The sequence below is a fragment of the Carassius auratus genome, chromosome 22 (assembly GCF_003368295.1).
Source record: "Carassius auratus strain Wakin chromosome 22, ASM336829v1, whole genome shotgun sequence".
NCBI classification, from domain to species: Eukaryota; Metazoa; Chordata; class Actinopteri; order Cypriniformes; family Cyprinidae; genus Carassius; species Carassius auratus.
The window spans coordinates 33,679,695-33,694,810 of NC_039264.1; the positions used below are offsets into that span (position 1 = coordinate 33,679,695).

General features: G+C 36.5%; 1 protein-coding gene across 1 annotated transcript; it reads right to left on the minus strand.

Moving 5' to 3' along the window:
• Positions 1 to 1,143: 1,143 nt before the first annotated feature.
• On the minus strand, positions 1,144 to 13,923 carry LOC113040602 (ribonuclease inhibitor-like). Its single transcript, XM_026198903.1, has 4 exons — positions 13,755 to 13,923; positions 9,373 to 9,546; positions 3,977 to 4,029; positions 1,144 to 1,172 (listed from the first exon to the last, which is right to left on the minus strand). Exons 1-4 carry the CDS (start codon positions 13,838 to 13,840, stop codon positions 1,144 to 1,146), a joined length of 342 nt encoding a protein of 113 aa, XP_026054688.1. The 5' UTR covers positions 13,841 to 13,923.
• Between the last annotated feature and the right edge of the window lie 1,193 nt (positions 13,924 to 15,116).

The following is a 15,116-nucleotide window of genomic DNA, read 5'->3' on the forward strand; positions in this document are numbered from 1 at the left end:
AACAAATAAGTTGTTCATTTAATCAAATAATTTACACTTATTTATGGATTTATGTACAATTTCTCCTGATTCTTGATAGAAATAGAACAAAGTTTTAATTCCTAACAACCTTGTGTGAAAGGTGTTAACATCTTTCATATCTTTTTATTTCTGTCATATAATTCTTATTTCATCTTTTGTCTAAAACTGATCATATTGTCTAAAATAAAAGTCCTGACTGCTGTGTATTTGTGATTAAACTGATTCTGGTCTGCACATCACTACAACGTAAATGCATTCGCTCTGCTCTGTCCAGTGACTTGATCAGCTTTGCTTCACAGATTCAACTTTGCACATCTAAATAAAACTGTAGGTTTGTCTGTGTGTGTAGATGTGAAGTACAGTAATATTTCTCTGAAACAGGTCAGACTGAAGAAGCAATGCCTGCACAGAATAAAGCCCAGTCTGGACCGGTTCTGTTCAGTTGTGTTACACATTCATTAATCTGGTGTTTGATGACAGAGAGATGATATGAAGCATCAATAAACACTATGAATATGATCTGATACAGCAGCACACAACTATTCTGTTGTGTCCCATTAACAAACACAATGAAAACAGTTCTGTCCCACTGGATAAAAGAGAAATGTTTGTGTATTTTTGCTATTATTAAGTGAAATGATTGGATATTGGGTTGTGTATTTGACCTGCTGTATGAGCAGAAATTTCAAATGTTTAGATCAAACAACAACTAACTTTACAAGTAAAATATACAGTACAGAATATAGACAGATTAACTATACAAAAATATATGAACATATATAAAAATATACATATATATAGTGCAAAAAACAAGCTATCTCGGGTTGATCCAAAAATGAGCGGGTGCAAGAGAAAAGGTGAAGATCAATGTTTTATCAATCAGTTGCCCGTATTTAATAAATAAGAAGCAAATATATAGCAGACAATGTAATGAGGTGCTGGAACGATCACTTGCATTGATGTGAACTGGAGGATGCCGAAACTCAGCTTGTGCCTCGCAGATTTGAGAAATATGACTACTGAAATGAAATGACTACTTTTAAATGAAAATATTCAAAACAAAATAAATAGGCTACTCTCTGATGATGTAATCCAAATGAAATGTGCATTTCTCTCTGGCGTTTATGGCGAGTCCGCATCGTCCACTTCATCTTTACAGCGAATCAGAAAACACCAGTTTGTAACTAAACAATTAAATGTGTCCTTGCTAATTTAGACATTCATAATCATTACTTTAACCAATTCTTTGTGGCAAGCTTTATGCGTGCGGTCATAACGCTTATTTTCCTGTAGGCTATAGCCTATAAGTAATTAAATTAATATAAGAATGTGATTTGTCCATGAATGGCTTAAATGAACAACTACTAGTCGACTAGAAAAAATAATAATAATTAGTCGGAGTCAGCCCTTATTCCACATATTTTGGAACCAGCAGGCCATTTTGGGTTGAGCGAGACCCCCCCGAATGAGTGAATATTCAGAAATGTGCTCTCCGCTCACGAGCTCTGATCAGAACAAACCCAAACCTCACGGTCTGCTGAACTTGCAGAAACATACAAATTAGACATAGCCAGACTAGAATATTTGTGTACAAATTATGAGCTTATTGACAATTTTTTTGTTATAATTCTTGAGAAAATTAGAATATATTAAGTTTTTTTGTTTAAACCCCTAGTTCCTACATCTATGGCCCAATGACGCTACAATATTTTCTTTTTCTTTTTTTGCGGTCCGAGTTGCGGGCAGGTTAGTTTAAAACACTGGTCAGGTGTGGGTTGTTTATATATTGACCCGCGCATCACTGGTAACAGTCAGTGAGGGTGATGGGAAGATAGTTTTTAAAGGGTCATGAAACCCCAGACTACTTTTTCTGAGATTGTATCAGAGGTGTGTGTGTTGCACTTCATAGTCTTTAACTTTATAAAATGATCCTCTGCACTGATGCTCTCCAGACGCAGAGAAACTCCAGCTTCATTCATAACCTCCTTAACCTAAACTCAGAGACCCAGTTGGCCAAAAAACCTGGCATACACGCATATACTTTTTTTTTAAATTAGTCTTCAATCCTCGGTTTGTAGTCAGTAAACATGATCACATTCAGCAGTCACAGCAGAAGTAAGAGACACTTTTAACTGAAGTCTATTCAAAAGTTGTATTAATCTTTTCTAAGAAGGTTGGAAGCTGTATTAAAGACAAAAGACAGTAAACACTTTAATAAAATACTGTCTATTTCTAATGTGTTCACATTATTTTCTCCAACCTCTGTGCACTTAAAGGGATAGTTCACCCAAAAATGAAAATTACTCCATGATTTACTCACCTTCAAGACATCCTAGATGTATATGAATTTCTTCTTTCAGACAAATATAATCAGAGTTATATTAAAAATGTCCTGGCTCTTCCAAGCTTTATAAAGTGGGGTCGGACTCAAATGAGAATTAAAATAGACGACTGTAACAGTGTTAATTTCGTTGACTAAATATTTTCGTCATTATTTTCGTCACGAATATATTTTTGCGGACGAAAACAAAACGAAAACTAAAAAAGAAGGCACTGATGGAGACTAAAACTATGACTAAATTGATTGACATTATCGTCGACGAATAAAGGACGAGACGAAAATAGACTGTGACGAAAATCAAATCAGCAGACGGGAGAGATGCGAGGAATGAACAAAAGAACCGGCAAAACGGAACAGGCGAGACTGCATGAGAGAAGAGAACCAATCCGAGCCTGACTTATTGAGACGTGAAGCGAAGGTTTTCAGTTTTTAAATGAGCTCCCGGGAAGTCGGCATTCGAAGAGGTGATGTCTAAAAGACCGACAAAATGTCCACAGCTCACTTCACGTTTGACGACGAACAAAACAAAACAAAGTGTAAAGCACGCGGAGCGCTCATTCGTGGCAAGAACACAACCAATTTGAAAAGACATTTACAGACGAGCCACCTGGACATTTTCTCAAATGTAATTTCACAACGATGTTCTTTTGTTTATTGAGCTAAGCAAAATTGGAAGACTGCAGTGCGTAGATGTTGTAGCATTAAATATTACGAACTGAAAAGTACTGTAAAATAGCCCCTTCTTCAAGTTAGATGAGAGCACAATACTAATACGTAATATTATGATACATACATTTGATTAATACTAATGTTTAGTATATTTTATAATGTTCTACTTGTTGACAATATCTCAAATATTTTTATATTAGTCATGTGAAACGTGAACGTTCACATCCTATCATTATACATAATCTAGCAATATTGTAGTATTTAAAACATACAATATTGCTAGACAAATGAATACCTTATAAAATCTTGTTACTTTTTTTATCCACCCAACTTATTAAATATTTACTTTAAATGTATGCACTTATTGTTCAGCTCAGCTGTAAGCTTTAAGGTCCTGGACCTAACTTTATTTTTCTTTTATTGATGGTCAATTGGCAGCTAGTTATTGTTTACATTATCATGACAGTGTTTGTTGCTGCATAAAAGCTTTTGAATCGAAATAAAGACACAGTTGTGTTGAAATAAAGTTGAATTTGTGTTTTATATATTTTGGTTAAGTTTGTTTCCTATACCAGCTGTAAAAAATTGTATAGTAAATCTGTTATTGATTTTAGTCTTATTTTAGTCGACTAAAATACCAAGCAATTTTAGTCGACTAAAATAAGACTAAAATTAAAACAAATCAGATGACTAAAACTTGACTAAAACTAAAAAGAATTATAGTCAAAAGACTAAGACTAAAACTAAATTAAAATTTAGTGTCAAAATTAACACTGGACTGTAACATTACTAGTCATGTAACATGTGAAATGATGTAAGATACTCACTTCAGTGTGTTGAGTCTACAGTGTTTATCCTGCAGCAGAGCAGAGATCTGATTCACTCCTGTGTCTCCTAGTTTACGTCCACTCAGATTCAGCTCTCGCTGGAGTAACGGGTTTTTACCCACAATTCCAGTCACATACTGACAGCCTTCATCTGCAGCAGGACCCAAAAACCTGCAGAAGAGAAGATGAAGCTGGATTCAATTCAATGTGCATTGCATCACAAAACATTTAAAGATTGTCAAACACTGTTTGTAATGAAAAGCTCTAGTTCAAGTTTAAACAGTTGAACATTTAAATATAATTTTTTTTTTTAAGAAAGACAAAAGTCAAAAGTAAATTTAAAAGAAACTCAGGGGCAAAAGCTTATGATTCTCAAAAATCTGAAGATCGTTCTGGCTTTTAAGCAGGAGATGAGGAAAGTTAACAAAGAGATAACTAGCTTGTGACAGCTAAACATTCATAGTGATATATTTAGATTATCTTTTGATGCCGGCTCTTTCTATTATTATGTAGCAGAATTCACCAAATACTGGATTTCTGATCCACTAATAGAGAACATGATCAGATCATCTCTGGATAGTTTTATTTAACTGATAATTCTGCTCATTATGAGAGGAACTGCAGGTTCAGACGTGTGTGTGTGTGTGTGTGTGTGTGTGTGTGTGTGTGCTGAATCATCAGTGATCGTCTCCATCACATGTTTGTGGTCTGTAATAGATCTGCTGTAGTAGAATTAGGGCTGTAGTTATCAAATATTTTAGTAATCGAGTATTCTACCAAAAATTCCATCGATTAATCGAGTAATCGGATAAAATGTGTTTTTGCTTAATTAAAGTGCAATATTAATTATGCAAGATAAAATAAGACTCCTGGGTGTTGTGACGGTCACGGAGGGACCGCACATTCAACATGGACGTTAATACGCACACATACGCACAAACACACACCGAGAATGTTTGGTGATACAAGAGTTTATTGTAATTATTGATCAGAGAGTGAATTAAATACCTGTAAACTATGTGTATTGTTCCCGTGTAGCGTTTGTCCCGTGATTTTAAGAGTCTTGGTAAGAAACAATGGCAGGAATTATTGGTTCCGCTTAGGGTGGGATTCTACCATGTATTAATTGAGCGTGGGGGTTTCAGGGGCAACGTGGCCGAGTTATTGCTGTTATTTCCTGTTTAATGTGAAGTGTGTGTGAAGTGTGTGAAGTGACATTCAGCCAAGTATGGTGACCCATACTCAGAATTTGTGCTCTGCATTTAACCCATCCGAAATGCACACACACAGAGCAGTGAACACACACACACACACTGGGAGCACACACCCGGAGCAGTGGGCAGCCATTTATTAATGCCTTGCTCAAGGGCACCTAAGTCGTGGTATTGAAGGTGGAGAGAGAACTGTACATGCACTCCACCCACCCACAATTCCTGCCGGCCCGAGACTAGAACTCACAACCCTTCGATTGGGAGTCCAACCCTCTAACCATTAGGCCACGACTTCCCAACACTTTAATGTGAACGGATTAATAACATCAAAGTAGATTTAGTAGAACATCATGCCAATATGTTTGTTTCAGACTCTGTATATTTAAGGGAACATGTGTAAAGTGTTTTCTGTGAGTTTGTCCCTCCACATGTGGTAATGGTGCTGTTTCTGCAGTGGGGAGTATGGCCTGAGGGTTGCAGGTATTTTATTCACTCTCTGATCAATAATTACAATAAACTCTTGTATCACCAAACAGTCTCTGCGTGTGTTTGTGCGTATTAACGTCCATGTTGAACGTGCGGTCCCTCCGTGACCATCACAGGCCTCTTAAAATGTACAACTTTTTTTTTTTAAATGCATAGAATGCAATGCATACATCATGAATAAACATTTAATTATTACCTATTGTTTCTCTGTCTGTACTTGTACTGTGAACAATGACAAGAAAGTTGACAGATGAATTAAGTTCATTTAAGTGCCATTCAGTTGGGGTTTTAAATAAAGCATTTTCTGAGATGCACATTAAACATTAAACACATAAAACATTAATTTAATTTAACTTTTAATTATTGAAAATTAACATAACTTTTTGGTAAACAAAGGGGATTTACTATTAAAAATAAAACATGGAAGAAATGTTGTGTGATTAAACCTTTAAAAAAATAATATATATATATTTTTTGTGGTAGGCTATGTACATTCTGCTGAACAATAGTCTTTAGCCGGACTTTTATTTTGACGGGTTGACGTACCTTTACAGTTCTGTGTATGTGATGTGACGCTAGTTTACTCAAATCAAACGGTCAAATGCTCATGAAGTGACTGTCAGAGCAGTTCTGGAGATGTTCCTCATGTGTTCAAGACCTGTGATACAGCAGATGCTGAAATTACCGTGAGTGTCATGCGCGCTTCAGTGTGTGTAAATAAAGGAAGTCACGCTTCTACTCCATTCATTAACAGAGACACGCAGAACATGCAGGATTCATATTTAAATAGTCTGTTCCGACTTAATATTTACAGATATTATTCCATATTGTGATTTGATGTAAGTGCAATGACCTATTATTGATTAATTCATTCAAAATTTGGCAAATTCCGTGCCATTCCGTGTTTAACTGTCCGTTTTTATGACTGGATTCCTCAATTCCCTCCGCATTATCTGCATCGCGGAAATCATAGGGCCCTAGTTGTGGTATGCCAGCTCTATCTTGCAATGGACACACGCCACGACGTTCTCTTTACATTTGCCCGCGCCCTCAAATCAAAACACTGCTGACTCCTTGCAGTATGCAACCTCGGACGCAGCGCTTGTGTCTCCTTCCGCTTTGTGGGTGACGTAAACGCGTTGTCACATTAAAACAATCATTGCGAAAGAACCTGACGTGAGATTTAAAATAAATCAATTTTTGTAATCGAGTTACTCAAGGAATCGTTTCAGCCCTAAGTAGATCTACAGTGTTGTGAATCTGAGCTTGATGGAAAATTAATGTACAGTGCATTCAACAACATTTAAACAATCAGGATAATAAATCACACTGAATATGTTTCATGAGAAATGTCCACAATAACACAATCATAAATGTTAACTATTGAGGCATCAAACTACTGAACACCAGCACATCTATGTGTTAATCTAAACATGAATCTATTTAAATCTTATCCAAAATGTCTGATTAAGCTTTAACTTTTAACAAAACTAAAATGTGCTGACATTTATCATCAAAACAACAGCAGCTGCAGCATCTGATCTTTAATGTTTGATCATTTTCAACAACAGATTGTGTACCTGGCTGAATTAGTGAAATAATATTATTCTATAATACACTTTAATATAATATAATAATATAATGTGTGTGTGTGTGTGTGTGTGTGTGTATATATATATATATATATATATATATATATATATATTTATTAGGGGTGTAACAGTATGTAAAAATCACGGTTCAGTACGTACCTCGGTTTTAAAGGGGGGGTGAAATGCTATTTCATGCATACTGAGTTTTTTACACTGTTAAAGAGTTGGATTCCCATGCTAAACATGGACAAAGTTTCAAAAATTAAGTTGTACGTTTGAAGGAGTATTTCTGTTCCAAAACACTCCTTCGGTTTGTCACAAGTTTCGGAAAGTTTTTTTCGAGTATGGGTCTGTGTGACGTTAGATGGAGCGGAATTTCCTTATATGGGTCCTGAGGCACTTCTGCCGGAAGAGCGCGCGCTCCCGTATAGCAGAGCACTGAGAGCACAACAGACTTCACTGAGCAGAGCGAGAGCGTCGCCAAATGTCACAAAAGAAGTGTGTTTTTGGTTGCCAGGGCAAGACAACCCTGCACAGATTACCAAAAAAAAACAGCATTAAGGGACCAGTGGATGGAGTTTATTTTTACAGAGCATCAACGGAGTTGTGCAAGTGTTTTTGTTTGTTCCCTGCATTTCGAAGATGCTTGTTTTACAAACAAGGCCCAGTTTGACGCCGGATTTGCACATCGTTTATTTCTTAAGGATAATGCAGTCCCAACGAAAAAGGGTCACGATCGTGTGTTGGAACCGCAGGCGGTGAGTAAAACTGCTTCAAATATCTCTGTGTTGTTAACTTAGCTATCGGCGCGTAAGAACATCAAGTAAACAACATGCGATGTTAAATTTCAGCCTCTGGATCTGATTCTGGATCATTAATATACGGCTGAATCTGACTGTTAGCCATGGTTTGTTTTGGATGATGTTTTTTTCCTCACGGTAATGTCACAGTTTCCAGATGCTCTCAACGCAAAAGCTTACTCGCGCTCGTGATTCTTTAGCTCCGCCCACACATCACGCCTCCAGCCGGTCGTGTTTTCCGGGAAAAAAACGGTACAGATTATCTTTCTCTTATGAATATAATAAAACTAAAGACTTTTTGGAGTTATGAAGGATGCAGTACTACTCTATAGGTTCTCAAGATAAACAGGATATTGAGTGAAAACGAGCATTTCACCCCCCCTTTAAAGTCACGGTTCGGTTCATTTTCGGTACAGTAAGGGAAAAAAATGCAAACATTAAACTGCAGGTTGTTTATTACTATACACTTTTTTAAATACTTTTTTTTTAAAAGAATAAGAAATAAAATACTGCTGTTATTAAGCTCTCCACTTAATAAAATACTCGGCCTCAAACCAATAACATAATAAAATATAATGAAAAATATAATAAATAACTATGATTACAGTGCAGCATTACCAATCCCAGCTTGTAGGCCTGCTTCACCAGAATCGTGCCTGATGCGACGATGGCGCGCTGCTGCTGCTGTAGGTGACACAGAGGGAGACCGCCGACAGACCAGGCTCTTGTCTTCCCGACAACAATATCTATACTTCATGTTGAGCATAAATATAAAGCCTACTGATAAAGGAACACCGTCAACAGTATTGATGGCAAAATAGACTATGTTTGACAGGTGCAATATTTGAAAATCGATAATTATTCATTTGTTTTTTAAATTACATTTATATCTGAATTTATGTCAACCTATAGACTTTCAAACATCAAAGTGTCATGAATTAATATGTATTGTGTACAAAATGACAAACATATTTTCCTATTCTATTTTGTCTGGAAACGCTTCCAAAAATAGGCGTCGGTTCTATTTCTAGCATGCACGTTTTTTCCACGCGTCTCATGCAGGCAGTCTGCAAGCTCTAACCTGTTAACATGGGAGCCGAATTAAAACGGACATGCCACGCAACTGAGACACAATTGCTCCACGCATCCAGTGTGTCACCGGCCTTATAGAATCAGCTGCAGGGCAGGATTTGCGCTGAACGCGGAGACTTCCGCCACTTAATATGTTCATTTGGAAACACGAAAATGTACTTATATTCCACGCACAAAATATTGCATTCCGTCATTCGTTACACACGTGCACCGTACCGAAAGCCCTGTACCGAAACGGTCCGGTACGAATACACGTACCGTTACACCCCTAATATATGTAATACATTTTAAATATTTGTATAATTGATTTTATATTATTTAATCAGGTCTCACCTCAGTGTGTTGAGTTGACAATTTGGCTCCTGTAGTAAATCACAGAGCTGATTCACTCCTGATTCTCCAGGATCATTTCCTGTGAGATCCAGCTCTATCAGGTGTGAAGGGTTTGATATCAGAGCTGAAGACAGAGCTTTATAACCTTCTTCAGTGATACTGCAGTCTGAAAGTCTATGAGAAAATCACAGATTGTCACACAAGTACATGTTCTAGAATGAAGAAAATAAAAAGATGCATTACAGGATTTTTGACCTGAATGGACTCTTTTCACAGTAAAGCTGGGTAAAGTTATAAATTGGTGAACGTAAACTACAACAAATGCAATTTTTAGTGTTTGCATTTTTAATTTTCCACAATTATAACCTACAGTTGCAATCAAAATTACTCAACCCTCAGAAACTGCAGTACTTTACAAATACAAGCTTTTCTGAAGACCCAGGATTAAATCTAAATCACATCTATAACAGTTCACTGGTTTCAAAAGTAATATATTAAAAGTCATAATGTCAATATATAATCTTATATAATGTATTATTTTGAGTTATAAGATTTTAATAACAGAGATATGTCACAATTATTCAACCCTTATTCAACATTGCTGTTTTACTTGGCAATCTAAAGCCTCAAGGTTTTCATCCAAAATATCTTCAATTGTGTTCCAACGACGAATAAAGCTTTAACGGGTTTGGAACGACATGGGGGTAAATTTTCATTTTGGAGTGGAGTACTCTCTTATGTCTTATTTGCATGGTGGAGAATAAAATAGTTTAAAAACACAATTATGTCTTTAGAAACTCTAATAAAAACAGAATTAGCTTGAGCTGTTACACATACACAGAGTTAACCCATGCATGTGCTGAAGTTTGAGTAGCAAAAATGGAATAGTCAACAGAGATCTCACAAAAGTTATAGAGAATAAAAGTGTGAATCAGGTGGCCCTATTTAAGGATGAAGCCAACACTTGTTGAACATGCATTTGAAAGCTGAGGAAAATGGGTCGTTCAAGACATTGTTCAGAAGAACAGCGTACTTTGATTAAAAAGTTGATTAGAGAGGGGAAAACCTATAAAGAGGTGCAAAAAATGATAGGCTGTTCAGCTAAAATGATCTCCAATGCCTTAAAATGGAGAGCAAAACCAGAGAGACGTGGAAGAAAACGGAAGACAACCATCAAAATGGATAGAAGAATAACCAGAATGGCAAAGGCTCATGATCACCTCCAGGATGATCAAAGACAGTCTGGAGTTACCTGTAAGTACTGTGACAGTTAGAAGACGTCTGTGTGAAGCTAATCTATTTTCAAGAATCCCCACAAAGTCCCTCTTTTAAAAAAAGGCATGTGCAGAAGAGGTTACAATTTGCCAAAGAACACATCAACTGGCCTAAAGAGAAATGGAGGAACATTTTTGTGGACTGATGAGAGTAAAATTGTTCTTTTTTGGGTCCAAGGGCCACAGGCAGTTTGTGAGACGACCCCCAAACTCTGAATTCAAGCCACAGTACACAGTGAAGACAGTGAAGCATGGAGGTGCAAGCATCATGATATGGGCATGTTTCTCCTACTTTGGTGTTGGGCCTATTTATCGCATACCAGGGATCATGGATCAGTTTGCATATGTTAAAAAACTTGAAGAGGTCATGTTGCCCTATGCTGAAGAGGACATGCCCTTGAAATGGTTGTTTCAACAAGACAATGACCCAAAACACACTAGTAAACGGGCAAAGTCTTGGTTCCAAACCAACAAAATTAATGTTATGGAGTGGCCAGCCCAATCTCCAGACCTTAATCCAATTGAGAACTTGTGGGGTGATATAAAAAATGCTGTTTCTGAAGCAAAACCAAGAAATGTGAATGAATTGTGGAATGTTGTTAAAGAATCATGGAGTGGAATAACAGCTGAGAGGTGCCACAAGTTGGTTGACTCCATGCCACACAGATGTCAAGCAGTTTTAAAAAACTGTGGTCATACAACTAAATATTAGTTTAGTGATTCACAGGATTGCTAAATCCCAGAAAAAAAAAATGTTTGTACAAAATAGTTTTGAGTTTGTACAGTCAAAGGTAGACACTGCTATTTTTTTGAACACACCCCTTTCAACTAATTGCCCAATTGCACAGCCTTAAGAGCGTGCATATCATGAATGCTGGGTCTTGTTTGTTTTCTGACAATCTACTGAACCTACTGGTAACTTGTTTGCCACGTAGCAATAAAAAATATACTAAAAACCTTGATTATTCTGGTTAGTCACATTGTACTGCTATTATTTTGAACAATACTGTATTCTTTGAAGTATCAGGTCATTTTGACAAGAATTGTAATGCCTTTGGTGCAAAGACTGAAGCTCATGATCAATGGACTTTCCTGCAGGAAAGTCATCCCAAGTACACATCCAAATCTACTTCTGCTTGGTTCAGGGATCAGTCATAGAATGTTCTTGAGTGGCTTGTTCAGTCTCCAGATTTAACTCTCATTGAAAATATCTGGATGAATTTAAAGAAAGCAGTGGCAATGTGAAAACCAAAGATTATCAGTGATCAAGAAGTTTTTTCAGATGAGGAATGGGTCAAGACTGTAGTAGAGAGATGACCGAAGCTTCTAAACACTTACAGGCAGCGTTTATTGGTGATTTTTATTAATAAAATTGGACTTTTGGGGGGGGGGGGGGGTTAATAATTCTGAACATGAATGTTTAGATTCAATTTGAATTTCATCATGATTCATCAATGTTCCATCACACAAAAGTGTATTAAAACTTTAACACTTTACTAATGCCTTTGTTATCTGTTTTCATAAAATTATATTCTCCGCAGCAAAATGTCTAGCAGGTTAAGGGGGTTGAATTATGTTGATTGCAACTGTATTATAACCTTCTTCTGTGATACTGCAGTCTGAAACTCTTCAGAAAGACCAAACTTATGAACTGATGAATGAATGAATGAATGAATGAACTGAAATGAATGAACTGATGAATGAATGAATGAATGAATGAATGAACAAATCGAATACATAAAAACATGCATTACACCATTAGAATATTATCATTTCCCATAACCTCCAAAAATCCATCCGTTTGTCAATATTTTATAAAATATCTACACCAACACACCAATTTCATTCCTTTTGACACAGCACCAGTTTACAGACCAGCTGGAGCTTAACATTGATTCATGTTTAGATTAACCAAATTCAGACCTGAGTATCTGTAGTGTCTGTGAATTTCTCAGCAGGCTGGAGATTTCTGTCACTCCAGAGTCTCCTATTTGATTCCTGCTCAGATCCAGCTCTGTCAGATTTGAAGGGTTTGAATTTAGAGCTGCAGCCAGAACATTACAACCTCCTTCTGTGATACAGTTGTTCTTCAGACTACATGAAGAGAAAACACTTCAGTTATAATCTGAATATTTACCAGTATGTTTTAGCTGACATTTAACAAATACTGGTGATGATGATGATGGCAACTCATTCAGTCAGCAATCTCTTATACAAGACGCACAAAAAACACCCAGTAGCAAGAATTTAAAAATGTCCTTGTAACATTGAAATAATATATGTCAATGTGTTGAGTGTACAGTGTTTATCCTGCAGTAGAGCATTGTGCCTAGATCTAGACTTAAAAAAAAACACATTTAAACACTGTCATTTGCATTCAGAAACGGCTCCAATAAACCATATATGGTGACAACACCTCCCTTTATATATCATGTGAATGTGTAATGTCCTCACCCTAAATAATGGAAAAAGAAAGCAGTACCGACTGAGAAGACATTCTGTGCACTCACTAAACAGATCAGTGCGTTCTTTTTAAACATGTTTTCTGCACAGAGCATGGTTTGCAGAATCCTCCAGCAAAGCAAGATCAGTCATGACACTAAAGCTACATTTCAAATGACTTCCCAGCTGCACGCAAAAAAAGGCATACCTTATTATTTTTGTCTTGTTTTTACTTTAAATCATCAAGATGCATTTACTATATATAAGCAAAATATATATTTAGTCTTGTTTCCTGGGGGGATAAACAAGACTAAATATCTCATCTAACTTGAAATATTCATTTATAAATGTAGTATTTGCAATTAAAGGACACAGGAAACACACAGTAGCACTTTCTTTTTGTAGTATTGCCATTCTAGCACTAGATTCTCTGCTTAAGCATGCTCAGAGTTGTGCTTATATTTACACACATTCCTATGTTAAAGTACAAGACGGAAGATCCCTAACTTTGCATGAGACTGTTCTTCCGCACTCGTTACACACACATCTGTGCATATGCACTGTTGGTAAATGAGGGCCTGAAATGTGGAGTTTATGCTGAAATTAAAGCCTGCAAATTGTCCAAATTTAAATGAACAAAACACTAATGATTGTCACAAAACTTACCTCAGTATCTCTAATTTGCAGTTTATATTCTCCAGGCCAGTGCAGAGTAGCTTCACTCCTGAATCCTGCAGATTATTATTGTTCATGTTCAGCTCTTTCAGATTGGTATCTGATCCAAGAACTGAAGCCAGAGCTGGACAGCTTTTGTCTGTTAAGCCACAATCATTTAGCCTACAAGAGAAATAAATCAAATCACAGAGTTAGATACATGTAATACATTTGTTAAATACAAAAAAAATATTTATACCAATACACTGCATATATATTAGAATTGTATTGATTCAAATTGATTCAAATAAAACTTAATAAAATATGTAAATGAATAATAGGCTTATATCATTAATGGCAATGAGTTATATATTTAAAAGTGCTGCTCTATTATCTGGATGAGTGTCTTGAGGTGGAGAATCTGGAGGTTAATAATTTATGCATTAAGGTTATGCAAGACTATATCTCCTTTATAGCAGAAGTTGAACTGAATATTGGAGTAGAAACAACTAAGAAACAGTGCGTTTTATAATAACATCATGTGCTTCTACTGTAGCTAACTAAACAGCTTGTTTTGCTGAAAAGAGATATTTTTACATAAACCCATGTAAATCTAATAAACCAGCATTGCACATTAATTCCAAAGGACTGCAGTTTTTAAAGGAAAAAAAAGTTCAAGAAATTGTTTTGACTTTACCCTAAAAGAGATATATACTTATAACTAGGGGTTATAACCATACGGTATACTATAGCAATGTTTTCCGCAGCAATACGGATCTTTTAGTATACTACTTTGGTAGAATTATAAATCAATTTCTTGACAAATCAACTAGATGCTGGTGTTGAGTTTTTTTTTTTTCTGGTAAAGTCAGCTGGGTCACCTTCTGAAATAAAGATGACGGGAACGCGGAAAGTTATCAGATGGAGATGTGTAGCACTGCATGAGGCAAATGGTGGTCACACCAGATACTGACTGGTTTTCGGACACCCCCCTCGAACCATCAATACAATAAAACTGCACATTTTAGAGTGGCCTTTTATTGTGGCCAGCCTAAAGCCCTTTCACACTGAACATTGGACCCAGTAAATTTCCGGTCGCCTTCTGTGTGAACGCAAACACGTCCCGGGATTGATCCAGGGTTAGGGACCTAGGAACATTGCCGGGTTCAGTCCCGGAACGAGCTCTGTGTGAACAAAAGTCAGAACTAATGCTGTAAAGGGTGTGTCGTAGTGATGACACACGATATCACGTGACTCTTTTACCAGGTGTTTTGAAGGCAGATCAATGTTCGCTACTAAAAAATTTGCAAATTGTAATGAAGCAGAGATCAGTTAGTTCCTCACTTTCGGCGCTGAAGCTGAGATCGCCATTTT

What these genes read in the sequence shown, in the direction of transcription:
- LOC113040602 (XM_026198903.1), bottom strand. Translation starts at nt 13,840, where the DNA reads ATGAACAATAATAATCTGCAGGATTCAGGAGTGAAGCTACTCTGCACT. An exon ending in TGTCAACTCAACACACTGAG is followed by an intron (nt 4,030 to 9,372) that starts GTGAGACCTGAT and finishes TCTCTTCTGCAG; the next exon opens with GTTTTTGGGTCCTGCTGCAG. An exon ending in GTATGTGACTGGAATTGTGG is followed by an intron (nt 1,173 to 3,976) that starts GTAAAAACCCGT and finishes TTCGCTGTAAAG; the next exon opens with ATGAAGTGGACGATGCGGAC.